The sequence below is a fragment of the Channa argus genome, chromosome 21, assembly GCF_033026475.1.
Source record: "Channa argus isolate prfri chromosome 21, Channa argus male v1.0, whole genome shotgun sequence".
NCBI lineage: Eukaryota > Metazoa > Chordata > Actinopteri > Anabantiformes > Channidae > Channa > Channa argus.
This window is the reverse complement of record NC_090217.1, coordinates 1,238,380-1,255,532: the sequence shown is the minus strand read 5'-3', so window position 1 is coordinate 1,255,532 and position 17,153 is coordinate 1,238,380. Positions and strand designations below refer to the sequence as shown.

Genomic DNA, 17,153 nt, shown 5'->3' with positions numbered 1-17,153 from the left:
AATCTCCTCTTTGGTTTTCCTCTAGACCTCCTGCCTGGCAGCTCCAACCTCAGCATCCTTCTACAAATATATTCACCATCTCCCCTCTACTCATGTCCAAACCACCTCAATCTGGCCTCTCTGACTTTATCTCCAAAACATCTAACATGATCTGTCCCTCTGATGTCCTCATTCCTGATCCTGTCCATCATCGTCACTCCCAAAGAGAACCTCAAAGTCTTAAGCTCTGCAACCTTCAGTTCTGCCTCCTGTCTTTTCTTCAGTGCCGTCTTGAACAACTATCCTTTCATTCTTGCTGACAGTGTTTTATTACACAACACACCTGACACTTTTCTCCACCCGTTCCAACCTGCCTGCACTCGCCTCTTCACCTCTTTTCAACACTCTCCGTTGCTCTGAACTGTTGACCCTAAGTACTTAAAGTCCTGCACCTTCTTCACCTCTGCCCCCTGTAACATCACCGTTCCACTTGGGTCCCTCTCACTCACACACATGTATTCTGTCTTGCTGCTGCTAAGCTTCATTCCTCTGTTTTCCAGAGCAGACCTCCACCTCTCTAGATTTTCCTCCACCTGCTCCCTGCTCTCACTACAAATCACAATGTCATCTGCAAACATCATAATCCAGAGAGATTCCTGTCTAACCTCATCTGTCAGCCTGTCCATCACCAGAGCAAACAAGAAGGGGCTCAGAGCCGATCCTTGATGCAGACCCACCTTCACCCTGAACTGCTCTGTTACACCTACAGCTCACCTCACCATGGTCTTACAGCTCTCATACATGTCCTGCACCACTCTAACATCTCTGCCACTCCAGACTTCCTCATACAATACCACAGCTCCTCTCTCGGCACCCTGTCATACGCATCATACTTGACATTTAAAACACCAAATATAAAAATAACTAAATAATAGAAAGTATATTTAACCACTTTTTGTAGCTAAAATTAATTAAAAGCCTATGATAGGGTTTGAGATAAAACATAAACAGGCCTCATGTCAGGCATCTGCTGCAAAAGACTATATTTAAATCATACATCAGTATTGACATGTAACATTTAATAATAATATTTTTCTGCAGAAGTACTTTTAATTTTGATACAATAACTGAGAATGCTTATTTACTTTTACTTAAAGGACAACTTCACCAATCTTCAACTTGATTTCTATGGCTTTAGTTTAGGGTGTAAATGTACATTAATGATTTTAAACTTCCCTCTGACTTTTCTATATTAGTATATTTCTCTGCTTTTAGCTGCAAAACTACTCCAGAAGACATCTTCTGGGGGAGCTGGAAATGCAGGTTGACCATGATTACAAACGTCATAGTATGAGCAACAAGATGTCATAATTTGAACTGAAGGTTCCTCCAAGTGATATTATCTGGAGGTATTTTTCTGCTAGAAATAGAGATATTTTAATGTAGGGAAGTCAGACAAGAACTAAAAGAAGCAAGTTTAATATTAGTGAAGGCATCCAATAAGTAACACTTTGAAGTATTTGTACTTTTAACATTTTTTTCATTGTTTTGAGTAAAGTATCTGATTACTTTTCTTACAATTGTGTAATCTTTAAGTAGTATTATTGATCTTGTATCTGTCCCTGTCTGTGTATTTTCTGGGTTTGAGTACGGGTCTTTTTTTAAAACTCGTAAACAAAGTTAAATACACACCTGACTATGTGCTTCCATGACACAGTGAGGCCGACAGGTGGCAGCGTCACACATTTTAACCAACACCGCAGAAGAAGAAATTTAGCGCGGGTTGTTCGACTGTTTGCTAACTGCTACAAAACATTTAGCCAGGAGTTCAGTCACTGGTGCGTTGTTCGGTGAGTTATTTTATTATTTGTCTACTTAATTTAATATCAGTCAAATATGATTGTGCACTAGTTAGGAGCCGGAAGATGGACCAGTTAATGAAACTTAACTCGTATTTGATGTCTGATGATGTCTGACAGTCTGTTTCCGTTTGTATAGAGAAGACATTCACACAAATTCAGTAAAGATCGGGGGTTTGTCACTTGGTTTCGATTTGTAGCCTAATATGAATCTGTCAGAAGCTTATTTAATATTTGTATTGAAAATAATGGAATGCAATAGTGTGTTCAGGACTGCGCCAGACTGTTTACAATTCAACATTTTATGTAGATGTAGCGTTAAGCATTGCCCAGCACCAACGTTATAACAAACAACCACAGCTTAAACAAGTTGCTGCCGTTACTCATACAAACTGTGCTCGGAGAGTCACGTTTTACACACAAATCTCAGCTGCAGGAAGTTATGCTACAGCATACGTCAATGCTCATAGAACGTTCCGATGACATATTTTCAAATGTCTGAAAAGTTAGTTCAGTGCGTAGGAAGTAATGCAGGTTTATGCTAATGGAGCCAAAGCAGAGCCCTTTTTCTGCTGCCAGAGAAATGTCGCACTGATGTTTAAACATAGATTACACTACAAATATATAACCAGCAAAAACGTAAACTGTGTATGTTTGAATACATAAGTTATAAAAAAAATAATTTCTACAATTACAATTGTATGTTTACACGTCACCTGTCGCAACCTTTCAATTTTGTCCAGGGGCCCGGGACAGGCACCCATGATTCCTGGGGCTGGCCACACCTGGTGGTGTTGGGATTCGATCCCGCGTACTTCTGCTTTACCACTGATCCACCAGGCCCCCTAGTTTCCATTTTAGTATATAAATCTGTAAAATCTTATACAAAAAATATAATCAGCTCTACCACACTGTATTTATACTTTCAGTACATTTTGTTAATATTTCTGTAACTTTCACTTAAGTTCCAATTTAAAATCAGAATATAAATAGAGAAATTTGCTTGTAATTGAGTATTTGTTATTGTTGTATTGTTACATTTACATTTAGTCATTTAGTAGACACTTTTATCCAGAGCGACTTGCAAGTGTTACTTTTAGTGTAGTAATGTATCTAGTATTTTGTTTTCTATTTCTGCATAACTGACATAAAAGGGGTCATGGAGTCCACAGAGAGCAGGTTTGCTCACCTGCTGCAGCCGATTCGAGAACTCACCAAAAACTGGGAGATCGATGTGGCCTCAGAGTTAAATGACTATTTGGAAGAGGTAATCTGCTGCTTTCCCTAATAACACTACTAAATTACTACTAAAACAACTTATTGTTTTCTTTGTTTTGGGATTATTGAAATTAACTTGGAGATATTGTGACACAAAGCAAACAGAAAAGAAAATAATTAAAATTGAAAGACCATAGTAAAGATTAATACATTATAAAGGTGAATGGATTCATACTTATGACTCAAGATAATTTTTTTTTTAGCCTTAATTAATTGGTCAAATATATATTTCTGATAAGTGGGATGTTTTTGTCTGTGTGTGATTTGAGTGATCAAGATAATTTTACATACTGAAACTAAACAGAAGTCCAACATTCAGTCACTGACTGTATTTTATTTTTTCTTTCACAGATTATTAGTTAATTTCATATTGAACAATGAGGTTATTCACTCAAACAATTGTTTTTCTTAGCATAAAATGCTGACTTTAGCTTCTCAGTTTTGTCACTTACTGTACATGACAGTAAACTATGGAAGGTGAGAATAATAATGGATAGAGTTATCATTTTATGCTGTTATCTTTTGATTATATGATAATCAAATGGGATGATTATCCCATTATGATTCTTCTCATGATAACAAGATAATTTTTCTCGTTATCTCCATAACAAAGTAATCTTTCGACTTTCGTTGATTACCACTAATGCCTTTTTCTACCTTATTCCCTATGTTTGTGCATTAAAAATGTGATTTTGCTAATAATTTATACAGTTTTACCATAACTTTATTAAGTAATGAAGGAAAGATAAATGTGATCATTTCTCTGAGTGCTGCTGCAGGGGAGTCTGAGCAAAGACAATAAGAAAGCATGCCATATTATAATAGTAGACTGATGACTTGGTAATAAAGTTAATAGTAATTGAATTGAAAACTGATATGAGGTTTTGGTACTGGAGCTCAAACAATTGGTCAACAATGTAGATAACTTTGAAAGAAAATAACCTGCTTATTAAATATGGCTGTGCTGCTCTTGTATGGTGTATTCATGTATATTGAGTAATCTGACCTGAGAACTGAGATGATTATGTGTCAGGAAATCAGTTTAACTCACAAAAACAAACTTGTATTGTTAAAAGTTGTCAGGATTTTTATTTTAAAAGAACACGTGTGGACAAAAACATATTTTGAGACAATATTTTTCCTGTTATAGTTGGACGAGATGTGCATCACCTTTGATGGAGGAAAAACCAGACTGAACTTTGCAGAAGCAGCACTGCTGATCCAGGGCTCAGCCTGCATCTACAGCAAGAAGGTACAAATCCAGGAAAGGAATTCAGCACAGTACAGTCAGTGGTTGAATATGATGGGTAAAAAGCTTACGTTGGGTGTGTTTCAGGTGGAGCTGCTGCATAGTCTGGTTTACCAAACTCTGGAGTACATCAATGACAGAAACAAGAAGTAAATCCGTTTTTTAACACAAATTAATTTTTTATGTGTTAATGGTTGTATTTTTCACAAAAAGGAGCCAAGTGAGTACACAACAAAGTCTTAAAATTGGGCGTGGTAACATACACCATACAGACAATTCTAGACTTCCCTTATTTTTTTAATATTACAGATGATTTGACCTCAACTGGTCTATTTCATGGCAGGTCAAATTGTAATGTCAGACATGTCACACCACAAAACATTAAACTGGTACAAACAGAGAGCAGCTTCACTGCTAAAAATACATTCTCCAACCCTCACCAAGGATAAGCGGTGAAAAATAATTGATGGGTGGATCCATCAAAATGAAGATAAAATATGTCCATGAAAATATTAATCTCAACATCTTAAATAAGGGTCATAAAAACTACACTTTTATTTCACACCTAACCCTTTTATTCTGCACCTAACGTTATCATATATTAACACAAGGGAACCATCACATTTCAGAAAGAAAATTGTGCTTCTTCATTCATTACAACGTGTAAATATTAAAACTAATTTCCCTTGTCTTTTAAGACACCCTTTGTAGTTAAAAAGTCTGTCAGAAATGATGGAATACTAGTTATATGTATGATTTTCATGTAATTTTTGACAGACTCGTGGTGATGTAATTTTCTTTATCTGACAGGCGAAACAAACAGGGAACTGAGTCTCAGGAGGATAATGCAGCAGCGAAGGATGACGATGCCAATGATGAAGATGCGGTAAGAAACAAAGATATACATTTGATCAAATTGTATTTATTGTGAGGAAAGTTCTGTGCTACAGGTGCTTGATAAACATACTGTAAACATCTGTAGTTCATAGCTGTAGTAGTCAAATATGTGACAAATTAAATTAATTTATTTTGATAATTGACTATTTTATTCACTGAAAGTGCTAAACATTTATTGTCGCCAGCTTTTTAAAGGAAGGCATTATCTGTGTTTCCCATATGCAGTGCGAAACAGAATTGTTATGTATTTTAAACTTTTGGTGGACAAAACCAGACATTTACAGCTTTCATTGGTCAAAAGGCAAAGGCACTGCTTCCTGATGGCTTATAGTTGAAATGATTCGTGAAGAAATCAGCAGATTTGAGTGATGGGTTCTGTTTGTCTGCTTTAGTTCTCTACATTGGACATAGACATATCAGAGAACTCGCAGAAAGCCGACGCCAACGCAGTGAGTTTACTCGCTTCAAACACTAAATACAGACATTTTCTCTGTAGTTTTAATATTAAGATCTGTAACTGATGTCTGTGTGATGGTCAGACTGTGAATGTGGATCCTCTTCCTCCTGAGTCTCTAATTCCTCCTGAAACGCACGAGAAGCACAAACTCCCTCTCATCAGGTCAGTCTCAACAAAAACATTATTAAAATTGAAATCATCCTAACTACAGAAACTGTTTGCTTTGATCAGGGTAACTGCTGGTCAAAAAAGCTTTTGAACTAAATACAATTTCATTTTCAGGTGCCTTTTTTATGTTAGACTGAGATGTTCTGTCAATTCAAAGTCATTGTTCCAGACCTTTGGTTACTTTATAAATCCTGTATTACTGTTTACTACTGTAATTATTACTGTAATACAGGGCCTATAAAGTTTTCACTTTTTACTTATTTTTTTTTTAACATTGAATCATTTCATCACAACATTGAACCTGGTTTAATTAGGCTTTTTTGACAGAAATTTACCCAAAGTAATCCCTTTCATTTCAAAGTGCAAACAGATGTCCAAACAGTAATCTGATGCAGCCAACCAGTGCAGTAAATGTATTTAAAGAATTGTAGTATAAATACAACTCTGAAGGGTCCAGTTACTGGTGAATCAGTATCCAGTAAACTCTGCACCATGAAGAATAAAGAACAGTCCAAGAAGTCAGGGGATGGATATAGGATTGCGATGAATGTTTCCTAGTCATTAAACATATCTTGGAGTACATACATACATGGTACAGGGGTAAATCTACCTAGAGCAGCCTCTCCTCAAAAAATGTGTGACTGTACAAAAATGAGACTACCAAGACAAATCTGACTCCTCTGAAGGAGTTAGAATAGTTACCAACTGAGAAAGGAGAGACTACATATAACTGTTGCCTAGGTGAAGGTGTGGATCTCCAAGTAACACCCTTTATTTTATGTGTGTTTTAGTGTGAAAGGTGAGATTTTGTGCAGTCAGAAGGACTTTAGGATCAATCTATTCATCCCAGGTGAAGAGGATGTGATTCTCCTCACACTCAGATCAGCTGCTTCCAGGTTTCTGATGGATAGTGATCAGCATCCTGCAGACTCCCTGCACTCAGGTACATTTGCAGATGCTTTAATGTTGGATTTATTTTATTGTGACAGTATAATGCTGTGTCATTTCAGATATAGTCTTATCAAAATAAAGTTGTAATTTTAACATAAAAATGTACATTGTTTGAATGTCATATGTTTACTAGATAAAGTTTAAAAAAACAATTATATTTTAGCAGCAGTGTTAACAGAAAAATGTCTTCATAGCAGTACATAGATGAATAAATGTTATAATTCACATATACAATATCTTATGTACTTCACATTTCTGACAAATATATTTACCATAAAACACCTCTTGCTACTTAACATTATTTAGTTTTACTACATTATGTTTGCAGAATATGAAAATTATAAAATGTATGACTTTATCTCAATGTTGATTTGTACCCCTGCAAATTTAGTTTTCAGTGCTAACTGTTTTTTTGCTATTACCATTTTTTTCCATAAAATTACAATTAGTACCAGTATTACGACTTTATTAATTCTTATGGAATTTTTTTCCTTCAAATTGATGATTTATTCTGACTATTTCTCAAAGTATTCAGACTTTGTAGAACAGTAACCCTAATAAGCTGTCAAAATTACAGTAAGTATAAAAGTTATTACTCAGAATTGTACAGCTTTAATGAACTCCAATCAAAATATGTTTCTATGCCATTTAAATTGGTAACTGAAGTGCAACAAAAGATAAAATACGTGAACAGTTTTAGAATGTAAAAGTGGTTTAACCCCATCTTAAAAATTCAGCTGACAGTACTTCTTAGTAAGTAACAAGTAACTAACATTTCTTTCGGGCTCCAGTATTAAAATTGACATTTATCCATCTCAAACAAACACATTTTTCTGCCTGTCTAAATATTTTCTTGCAGCTTGTTTCTGATTTTGTCCTCTATGTAGATGCTGTGGTTTCATGTGATGCTGCAGTGGGTGCACCTGATGCTGAAGACAGAGGAGGAGATTTTGTGGAAAACGATCTCCCCTTACAGGACAACAACATGGAGGTGGAACCAGAGGAGCATGTTGACAGGCACCAGGTTTCACTACTGGTTTTAATTATTTTTGGATCTAGGTTTTTAATTTATTTCTTCCTTTTTGCATGAAAAAAGCTTATGTATTTTAATTATTTAGTCTGGGAGTCTGTTGAAATACAAATTGTTGAAGGTTTGCCAAAATGGCACATTTACAGTTTTAGAACTGTAATTAGATATGTCAAATCTGCTCAGTTATTTTTATTCATGGTCTAAATGTTTTTGTCACAGGCTCCAGGTGAAAGCAGGATGATTCAAAAAAGACGACCGGTTGATGCCAACAACCAAAGGAGACAGGAGGAAGAACCACCTGCGGTATGTAAACTGCATTCTGATGAGCAAATATTTTGATGGAGAAATTGCATTTTAAACTGATGAGAAAATGCTTTTATCTCATATTAGTGCCAGAATTCTTTTTATACAGGACACAATGTTTTTTACATCTAAAAACATTAAAGCTGTTTCTTACAAATTACAACTTTTAGGCTGTTTTTGTTATAATTTTTCAGCAAACATTTCAGTTTTTTCTTATGAAAAATTTTTATTTTTCTGACATTAGAACTTATTCTTGTAAAATCACAATATTATGATTTGGCCTATTTCTACAGCAGTAAAATGCAACTTTTCTTTCCAAAACTTTTCTTTCTTTGTTTAGTTTTGTTGTTTTTTTCTTCTTCATTCTTAAAATAAATAAACGTTTTAAGATATTCAAACTTTTTTAATAACAAGAACTATTTTAGAATGTTACCAGTTCATCAACTGAAACAGTGGCACCAATCCCATTGGGTTTCTAAAAACTAATGTAAGGGTAAAGAAATGAGCCGCAGCCGGTTGCAGTTGCTTTCCTTCGTGTGGTTTCCTGATTTTAATATATGTAATATAGTTAAGTAACTAGTTTGGTGTGTAAAGCTTACCCTCTGATCATGCGGTTGGTGGGAGTTTTTATCCTTGTTTTTACAGAAGTGGAACTTTTTCTGCTTCAAGCTGTGATCAGCGTGCAACAGCTATATGGAGCTGGAGCCGCTCATTTGTTTACAGTCGGGAACAGCTGATCAGGCTGCAGCAGACCGGGTGTTATGTCGAGTTTTGCATGCCTGCCGAAAATTGCATCTCCTAACCATAACCTAATCCCGACCTTGCCCTAACCCCAGTGACACAGGGGAAGGCGCTACATTAACCCAAAGTTAAGTCGATAGAAACATATATGCACGTAATTCTTGGGGGTGGAAACGAAAGCAGGAGAGCGAGGGAGCGAAGGTTCAAGCCACATCGCCCATCTGTGATTATGGGCAACATGAGGTCTCTGGAGAACAAGGTGGACAAGTTGACTGCACTGGTGAGGTAGGATAATATCTTTCAAGAAAGTAGATAAATGTGTTTCACTGAGACATATCTGCGAGACAGTATCTCCGACACATGGTGAGGATGGACTGACAGGCTTCATTACAGACTACAGTAACTTCTGTGTCGACATCTGCACACCAACAAAAACTGTCCGCTGCTTCCCAGACAACAAGCCATGGGCGACTAAAGATTAAAGTAATCCCGAACGAGAAGAAGGCCGCCTTCAGGTCAGGTGACACGGAAGCAGTGAGGGGGGTCCAGAGATGGCTATCAGTAAACAGGGGAAGGAGGCTAACAGGAGGAAGCTTGAACAGGGGCTCCAAAAGAAGGACATTAGATCAGTTTGGAGTGGCATGAAAAGCTACCTGGAGAAACCTGGGTGGTCTCTAAGGATTGTGTTCTTTGACTTCTCCAGTGCTTTAACACAATACTGCTTGTCCTGCTGGGGGAGAAATTAAAGAACAGGCTCGTTGAGAACCCCATGGTTGCCTGGATCTTGGACTACCTCACTGACCGACCCCAGTATGTTCCTCTGCAGAACTGTTTGTCTGAAGTTGTAACCTGCAGCACAGGTGCTCCCCAGTGGACAGTCCTATGCGTCTTTCTCTTCACCCTGTACACCTCTGACTTCAGGTACAACTTGGAGTCCTGCCATCTTCAGAAGTTTTCTGATGACTCTGTGGTTGTTAGATGTATCCAGGGTGGAGATATCACAGAGCATCGATCAGTGTTGGACAGTTTTAACTGTTGTGAGAAAATTGATCTCCAGCTCAACATCAATAAAACAAAAGAACTGTTTGTGGACTTCAGGAAGTTTGGGACTTCTGTCAATCCTCTCTCCTTACGGGGAGCGGGGCTGCAGTTGGTTTTGGAGTACAAATACCTGGTTGTCCACCTGAACAATAACCTGGACTGGCAGGGACTGAATGCTGGCCAAAATGGAAAAACTATTATTTATTTAATTTACCCTAAAATCTATGGGATCAGTAAAGTTCTTTGAGTCCTAAATCTTTAATTTGTTTATTCTTTGTCACAGGTGAATGTATGGACGTTTCACGACCTGTATGCTACTCTAGGGGAAGATAAACCCTTTAAATCAGGTGGGCATCAGGATTCTCAGGTACTTCACACATGTCATCCCTATGCTGACAGTTTTGTTGTTTGTTTAGGGAAGTGCTACAAGGTTCCTGACGGTCTAGATGATGGTGGAAAGAGGAAAAGAAAACGACCTGCTTCACTTCAGGACTTCAGGAGCTGGTTCAGAGGAACCTGTGAGAACAGATAGCTTTAAAGTGTTTTTATCTGGATGGTTTAACAGAATTGGTTTGTCGTGAATTAACTGAACTTTATTTTTTGTAGTTGATCCTCCTGACAATAAGCTAAAAAATGGACCCACATTTCCAGGTTTGTTCAACATATTTTGCTTTACCTCAACTACTACTGACACTAAACCTTTAGGAAACTGTCATCCGACATCTTTGTTTAACATAAAAACCATATGATACTATAGAAATACATGACGTCTATTAATAAAAAGCCCAGCCAATCCTCACTACAAAACTATTTTGTTTTGTTATCAAGGATCAGCAAAACATTTTTTCCCAGTCATATGCTCATCTTTTTGCATCAGAGCCTAAATTGACAAACCAATACAAAAAAGGAAAGGAAAAAAGCCAGAGTAATAGAAGCTTTTAGGGGTTTTCATACAAGCCTAATCAAGATTGTTTCAATCCCAGAAACAATCTTGATTAGATTCTTGTTCGGGGTTCATCTGAAGAACCACATCAATCAGGAAAGTGAAACCAGTAATGGGTTTTAAAAATGAACTGTAGGTTTGTAAATGGTGAAATGCAGTACCTGCAAATGTCATTCAGTAAACTGTTTAACTAAAACATTTCATTCAATCATTTTTTAAGTGGAAATTAAACAGACTTTTTTTTTCCCCCAGACCTGAACTACATTTATTTGAGCACAGTGAAAGACAAACTGAAGACTCGTAAAAGAATCTACAGAAAGGCGGTAAGAGAGTGATGGTAATATTTACCAGACTTTAATGTTTATGGAACTGTTGGTTTCAAGCTGTCATTATCAACCTGTCAAATATTTTCTTATTGTATTCTTTTAATTGGTCCATAAAATGTCAGACTAATTCTTAAAAGAAGAACATTTTCACTAGTCCAATGTGATGTCTTTAAATTTCAGGTTACAATAATGTATAAAAATGCAACTATCCCATTTAATTAGCTGGAAATAGCAACTATTTTTTGTTTAAGAATGACTGACAATCATTTTCTGCAGAAAATATTTTTATACATTGTTGTGTTATATATGTATGAAGAACCTGTGACAAGTAGTAAATGTCCCTCTAGAGTCTTCAGTTACAAATGGTGATAGATGTGTGATGTCTTTCAGGGAGTGGTGGTGTCCGACGAGGATCTGAGGAAAACCTTCCTGCAGCCGGAAGAGGACCCTGTGGACGAATTCAGACATCCGGACTTGCTGGGTAACAGACCTAGATTCGTGGCTCTGACGAGAGATCTGGATCTGAACAGTACCAAACTCGCATAAACAAATTGATTAGAAAAAGAATCCTGATAGATTGGAGTGAGCTGTAGCTGTTCATACGTGGAAACTGAAGTTTATTCAGTGACTTACAGCTTTGTAACAGGCCACACTTATGTGCTGTTATATGATTTTTTTTTTTGTTAACTACAAAAGGGAACATGATACTTTTATGTACATAAACAACAATCTATATCTCAAACACTGCACCATATGTGATTACTAGTGCTGACATAATGTGGGAGTTGAGCAGTTTTAAGTTGAATGATTATTTAGCCCAGTTGTTTCCTTTCTGCTGATGATAGTTTTAATTATTTACTTAAGTTGGAGACGACGATAACTCGGATAATGAACATGAAGCATTTCCTGATGATGTTCCAGCAGAGTTTGGGGCAGAACCAGACTTCATATCACCAGGTAAAAACACCTAAGACTATTCCACAGGATAGGTGTGTTCATCTGGCGGCTCAGCTTAGTTTACTTAATTTAATTGACAGCTGATGGCTTTTATCGGCTGATCTTGAGACTTTTTCACAGTTTTAAATATTCAGGCCTCAAATATTAACTGAGAGGATTTAATATTTTTGTTTGCAACTGTGTGGAGGATGTCTTAGAATAGTATTTAGTAACTTACTAGAAATAGTAACTTTTGTTATAAAAGATATAAACTTTTGATACGGCAACTTCTTTGTCTTTGATTTGTGACATTTTGTGTTTACAGAAGCTCAGCGAGATGAATTGAGTTATGAGGAACTAGTGAAGCTGCGAGTGGTAAGTGATCAATAATATCTCTTATTTATCATAATCACCAGGATAACCAATTTGTAGAGATGCATCATTGCCATTTTAATACGCCCAAAAAAAGCTGGTGTTTCTTCACTGTGTTTCAGGATCAGCTGGTGGTGAACTGTCGCGGTTACACTCAAGAAACTGCTCTGTCTCGAAGAGTCAAAGACTGGGAGGACAAAATACGACCTGAACTGGTTCTGCAGGTACAACACTGGAAAACCACTCAGAAGGGGGTGGGGGGTGTTCACACTTTCAGGACTGTAACCACTGTGTTGCCCTGTTGTGTTTGACAGGAAGAGCGTCCATCATTTGACATCCATGATTACGGAGACAGGATTGTCAGAGCGTTGAACAGTGTCAGTCACCGAAGGCCGTTTTCCTCCATTGTCCACGGCCTGGATAACTATGAAGCCTGCAAATATCTGCTGGCTTCACTGCAGCTGGTAAATCTCACACACACACACACACACAAATAGTAAATATATATGAAACTTGTTTTTTGTCAGCTTGTGCAGCTTGCAGCACATTCCATCAACAAGAAAACTGTCTCCACACAAACCACTGTCATTAACACTTTATTAACATGGAAGATGCAGCACATTTGTAATAAATCTAAATCTGATTGAAATGGCTAAAACAGATTCATTTTTCCACCACACAGCATGAAACAAAAGCAAAACCCAGCTGCATTTATGCAAAAACCTGGTTTATCTGAAGCTATTAGTCATTTGTGTCTGACACATTAGTTATCTGAATATGCTGTGAAGAGGCAAACACTAAAATCAGTGGTGCTGTGGACTGTACCTATGTTCAAGAGTTTCTCAAATTTGAAATGAAGTCATGTTTGAGTTTCCTTCATTTCCGTAATTCTTTTCTTTGCTGCAGGCCAATGACTACACGGTGGAGATTGACAGTGTTGAGGGTTTGGAGGAGAGTCTGGACTCGATGGGACTCACGCTTCTTAGCACTTGCAGGGCTACAGAAAGATTTAAAACTCTTATGGCATCAACCGGAGATGGCAAATCAAAGATAAGCTCATAATCCTGAAGTTTCTATTCTCCACTATCTGTCTTTTAACTAGTAACTTACATCAATGCTCCAACAATATCAGTGTACAGTCGGATTCTTCCAGTGGCTTTTATGTTTGACCGTAACTGTATTTACCCACATATGCACACATCAATAAAATGAACATTTTAATATTTTGCTATTTCAGAATTTTCTGACTTTAATTTTTACTGGCACCAGAACTGTCCTTCTCATTCTCTTATTTTAACCTCAATGCTCTGTAGTTCTGATTCAACTGGTAACTAAATTATGATGATTGTGTGGATTAAATCTGTCTGTAAATGTTCCTTACATTTGGAATGAAACAGTTAATTTTTATAAGTGTAATAAATGTCCAATTCTTTGTTTTTTCCTCATATCAAAAGGAAAACCTCATGATAAACCAGGATGCCTCTATAGGAAACCAAACCATTTTAAATGGTTTATATTTTTAAGAGGTTTTTAAAGGGTTAGGGTTAGAAGTCTTTAAATTTGAGTAATTTTTACTATGCCATCTCTAACACTCAACTTTCAACAATATATGCATTTCTCTCTAAAGTCTAGATATTGTTAGTTTTTGTCACGTACTGTCGTCATGTTGACGTGAGGCTGCAAAACGACTGCACTAAATGTTTTCACTTGCAGCGATTAACTTCAACACACAAGTTACTGGCATGTTTTAGTTCACATTTGCTGGTTTAATCAAATCTTAAGTGTGAGAATGTAGAACTTTGTCTAACTTGATCTGTATTACAGGGATTTTCATCATATGTGGACACCTCAAACAAAAGGATTCGTGTGTCTAGGACTTGGCTTACAGTCTGTTCTGTTGTTATTTTAAGACAGAATTTAAGGTTTAACATTTTAATCTTGCTTTGGCAATTTAATGAAGTGTACAATTATTAGAAATGAACCACACCTCTGCCACAGTTGAAACCTGTCCATGTTTAAAGTTTGATCAGAGTTTGACATAGTTCTTGATGTGGTTCTTAATGCTGTCTGTGATCTGCTCCTGGTTTTTCATTCTGTTGTAATAATCCAGAAACAGCCCATCAGGACTGATCAGGTAGATCAGGATGGTGTGATCCACGATGTAGTCTCCATCCTCGTCTTTGGGTCCAGGGCTGGCATACACTCTATAGTCCTGCCCTGCACCTTTCACTTCCTCTACAGTTCCTGTCAGTCCGATCAGACGGGGATGGAAGTCTTTGACGTATTCGGCCAGCGCCAGCACGTCATCCCTCTCTGGGTCCACAGTGATGAAGAGTGGCTGGACCGGCGGCAGTGAGGCGTTCTGATCCAGAGCAGACACAACAGCGCTCATTTTCTCCAGCTCGTCAGGGCAGATATCGGGACAGTGAGTGAACCCAAAGTACAGCAGCACCCAACTGCCCAGGAAGTCCTGCTTGGTCCGTCGTTTTCCCCTGTTGATGGGAGATATACTTTGAGAACTCTACTGTTAAAGGGCATAGATTCACAAAATTGACAGGTGGTGGTCAGGGGCTCCTGGTTCAGGACCTTTCTATAAAATGATGTTCATATTTTTTTGTTTGAAAGTCAGAGCTTAGATAAAGTAAAGACATACCCCAAAACAACATCATCTTAGGAAAACTTAAAATGTAGAAATATTGCATAGTTATTACATTTTTGTATTAGCAAGTTCTTGTACTTTTATCAGTGCATCTCTAACATGATCTCTTCCCTTAGTATAAAGTGTTCATACCTGTGGTCCAGCAGGCTGAAGTTGCCCTGACCCAGCGCCACCTGCTGCAGTTGCTCCAGCCGCTGCCGATGCAGTCTTTGCTGCTTCTCCAAATACACAAACCCCCACATGGAGAGAAGACCCCCACCAAAAAGCAGCGTCACCAACAACCGAGTCCTTAGCTTCAGTTTCATATTAGAACCAGGCGGGTTCTTACCCTGAGAGAAGAAACGGCTTTTAAACTGCTGAGGAAAATGAGGAGGAGGGCGTCCATACAGTATTACAGGCTGACTCTGTGAGGACACAAGTCTCTTTTGGATGTGGGGAAGAGTCCTGAGAAGTCTTTGTCCTCTGCACAGATGACGTGCAATGCACCTCAGCACCAACATCTTCTGTAAGAAAAACAAAGATTGCTACTGTGATCAGCAGATAGAAATTCAGACCTTTACCAGGTAAAACCAAATACCAAAATAAATATTATCAAAAGTAGTAGCTTCATTTTACAGATTAGAGCTAAACAGTAATTATAATATTGATTACTGCTGTTATTAACTATTTTCACTTTTAATTGTCAAACATTTGCTGGTTACAGCTTCTTGAAAACCAAGAAAGTTTTAATTTGAGCAAAGCATTTAAATTATAAATCAGAAAAGGTTATGGTTCGTTACAAAAAAGAAATAAAGCCAAATATACTGCAGTTAAAATGTCAAATATTTGCTTCTGAAATGCAGTAATTAATAGAATGAAACTATCACTACTTCCTGTAGTATTTCAGTGAAACGCTGTTGTAATGAGTCTTCCCGCCACCAGAGGCAGCACCGAGCAGACAGGGACGTTAATCTGCGCCATCTTGGCAGTTACACGGTTTTAGGTATTTGAATTAAATTTACTTGCGTTCGGTATAAATACGTCCCGCTTTTGCCAGTTTAAACCCTCATGATATAAACAAAATCGCTGCGGGACTATCGCTGACATGGTCACATGCTGTCTTTCACGTTTATGCCCGCATAATTCGTCCGCTGAATTACGTTTATAAAGACATGATTCGAGAAGTCCTGCATTTCTTGTGCTACAAGAACAGGACAGTGATAATGAAGGCAGCTCAGTCTGTTAGCGGACTGTGGAGATTTACTCGCTAACTACACACTCATCTATGTAATTATTCACTGATACTGTCTTAGTAAAGGTTAACTGGTCCGTGTTTAGCATTTAGACAGCTAACTAGCTACACAAAGGCTCCCAGTCACCTTAACCTTATATGAAGGTAACATTAGCTGTCCGGGAAGTTATCGTGTCAGGCTAACGGTTTTAGCTTCACACAGTCTTCCCTAATGTCCAAACCTCGTTTGGTTTGGGATAAATAAAAAATAAATAAATAAAAAGAAATGGTTAACGTTACTCACCTTCTGGTCTTCAAACAGCAAAAATTGAGGGGATGGATCCGGAGTCGATCTAAACCGGATATGAAACAAACTGCATTTACGCCAAACAGCTTTAAAATCATACGAGCAGATTCGACGAACATAGGAACTGCTAAGTTACTTAGTTACTATAAAAATTTCCGAATGTTGTATAAATTGTCTTTGGTTATTTAGCTGGAAAAAAGCAATTTAAAAAAAAATATATCTATATATAGATATATATGTGTCAATAAATTCTTACTCATTCAAGAATACTAAGTAATTCTAAGCAAAATTTTCTTAAATGTGTCAATGTGTGTTTTAAAAAACATTTCATTTCATTACTTAATTGGCAATAAATCATTTGGTCTACTCCCTGTGCAGATCTGTCCCAGTGTAAGGTTTCTGCACTAACAGTATGGTCTTCTTAAATAACAGTTTTTAGTATCAGTG

The 17,153-nt window shown here is 37.3% G+C and overlaps 2 protein-coding genes across 3 annotated transcripts; one reads left to right on the top strand and one right to left on the bottom strand.

Annotated features, from left to right (window-relative positions):
* The first annotated feature begins 1,683 nt into the window (after positions 1–1,683).
* On the top strand, positions 1,684–14,144 carry ncaph2 (non-SMC condensin II complex, subunit H2). Its single transcript, XM_067491173.1, has 20 exons — positions 1,684–1,829; positions 2,993–3,105; positions 4,267–4,368; positions 4,453–4,514; positions 5,176–5,251; positions 5,655–5,711; positions 5,802–5,881; positions 6,679–6,830; positions 7,726–7,862; positions 8,088–8,171; positions 10,237–10,300; positions 10,370–10,471; positions 10,560–10,604; positions 11,149–11,219; positions 11,613–11,703; positions 12,087–12,179; positions 12,484–12,533; positions 12,653–12,754; positions 12,845–12,994; positions 13,437–14,144. The coding sequence occupies exons 2-20, from the start codon at positions 2,998–3,000 to the stop codon at positions 13,590–13,592; spliced, it is 1,782 nt and encodes a 593-aa protein (XP_067347274.1). The 5' UTR covers positions 1,684–1,829; positions 2,993–2,997; the 3' UTR covers positions 13,593–14,144.
* On the bottom strand, positions 13,111–16,783 carry sco2 (synthesis of cytochrome C oxidase 2). 2 transcript variants are annotated; one of them, XM_067491178.1, is made up of 3 exons: positions 16,704–16,783; positions 15,322–15,689; positions 13,111–15,022 (listed from the first exon to the last, which is right to left on the bottom strand). In XM_067491178.1, the coding sequence occupies exons 2-3, from the start codon at positions 15,687–15,689 to the stop codon at positions 14,557–14,559; spliced, it is 834 nt and encodes a 277-aa protein (XP_067347279.1). In that variant the 5' UTR covers positions 16,704–16,783; the 3' UTR covers positions 13,111–14,556. The 2 variants fall into 2 exon arrangements, with proteins under 2 accessions (XP_067347279.1, XP_067347281.1); XM_067491180.1 differs by having other exon boundaries at positions 15,322–15,692; positions 16,704–16,747.
* Positions 16,784–17,153: the final 370 nt, after the last annotated feature.

Excerpts from the sequence above, each read along its gene's own strand:
- sco2 (XM_067491178.1), bottom strand. The coding sequence starts at position 15,689 with ATGTTGGTGCTGAGGTGCATTGCACGTCATCTGTGCAGAGGACAAAGA. Across the intron at positions 15,023-15,321 it reads TTCAGCCTGCTGGACCACAG|GGGAAAACGACGGACCAAGC; the intron begins GTATGAACACTT and ends TCCCATCAACAG.
- ncaph2 (XM_067491173.1), top strand. The coding sequence starts at position 2,998 with ATGGAGTCCACAGAGAGCAGGTTTGCTCACCTGCTGCAGCCGATTCGA. Across the intron at positions 5,712-5,801 it reads AGAAAGCCGACGCCAACGCA|ACTGTGAATGTGGATCCTCT; the intron begins GTGAGTTTACTC and ends TGTGATGGTCAG. Across the intron at positions 12,995-13,436 it reads TGCTGGCTTCACTGCAGCTG|GCCAATGACTACACGGTGGA; the intron begins GTAAATCTCACA and ends TCTTTGCTGCAG.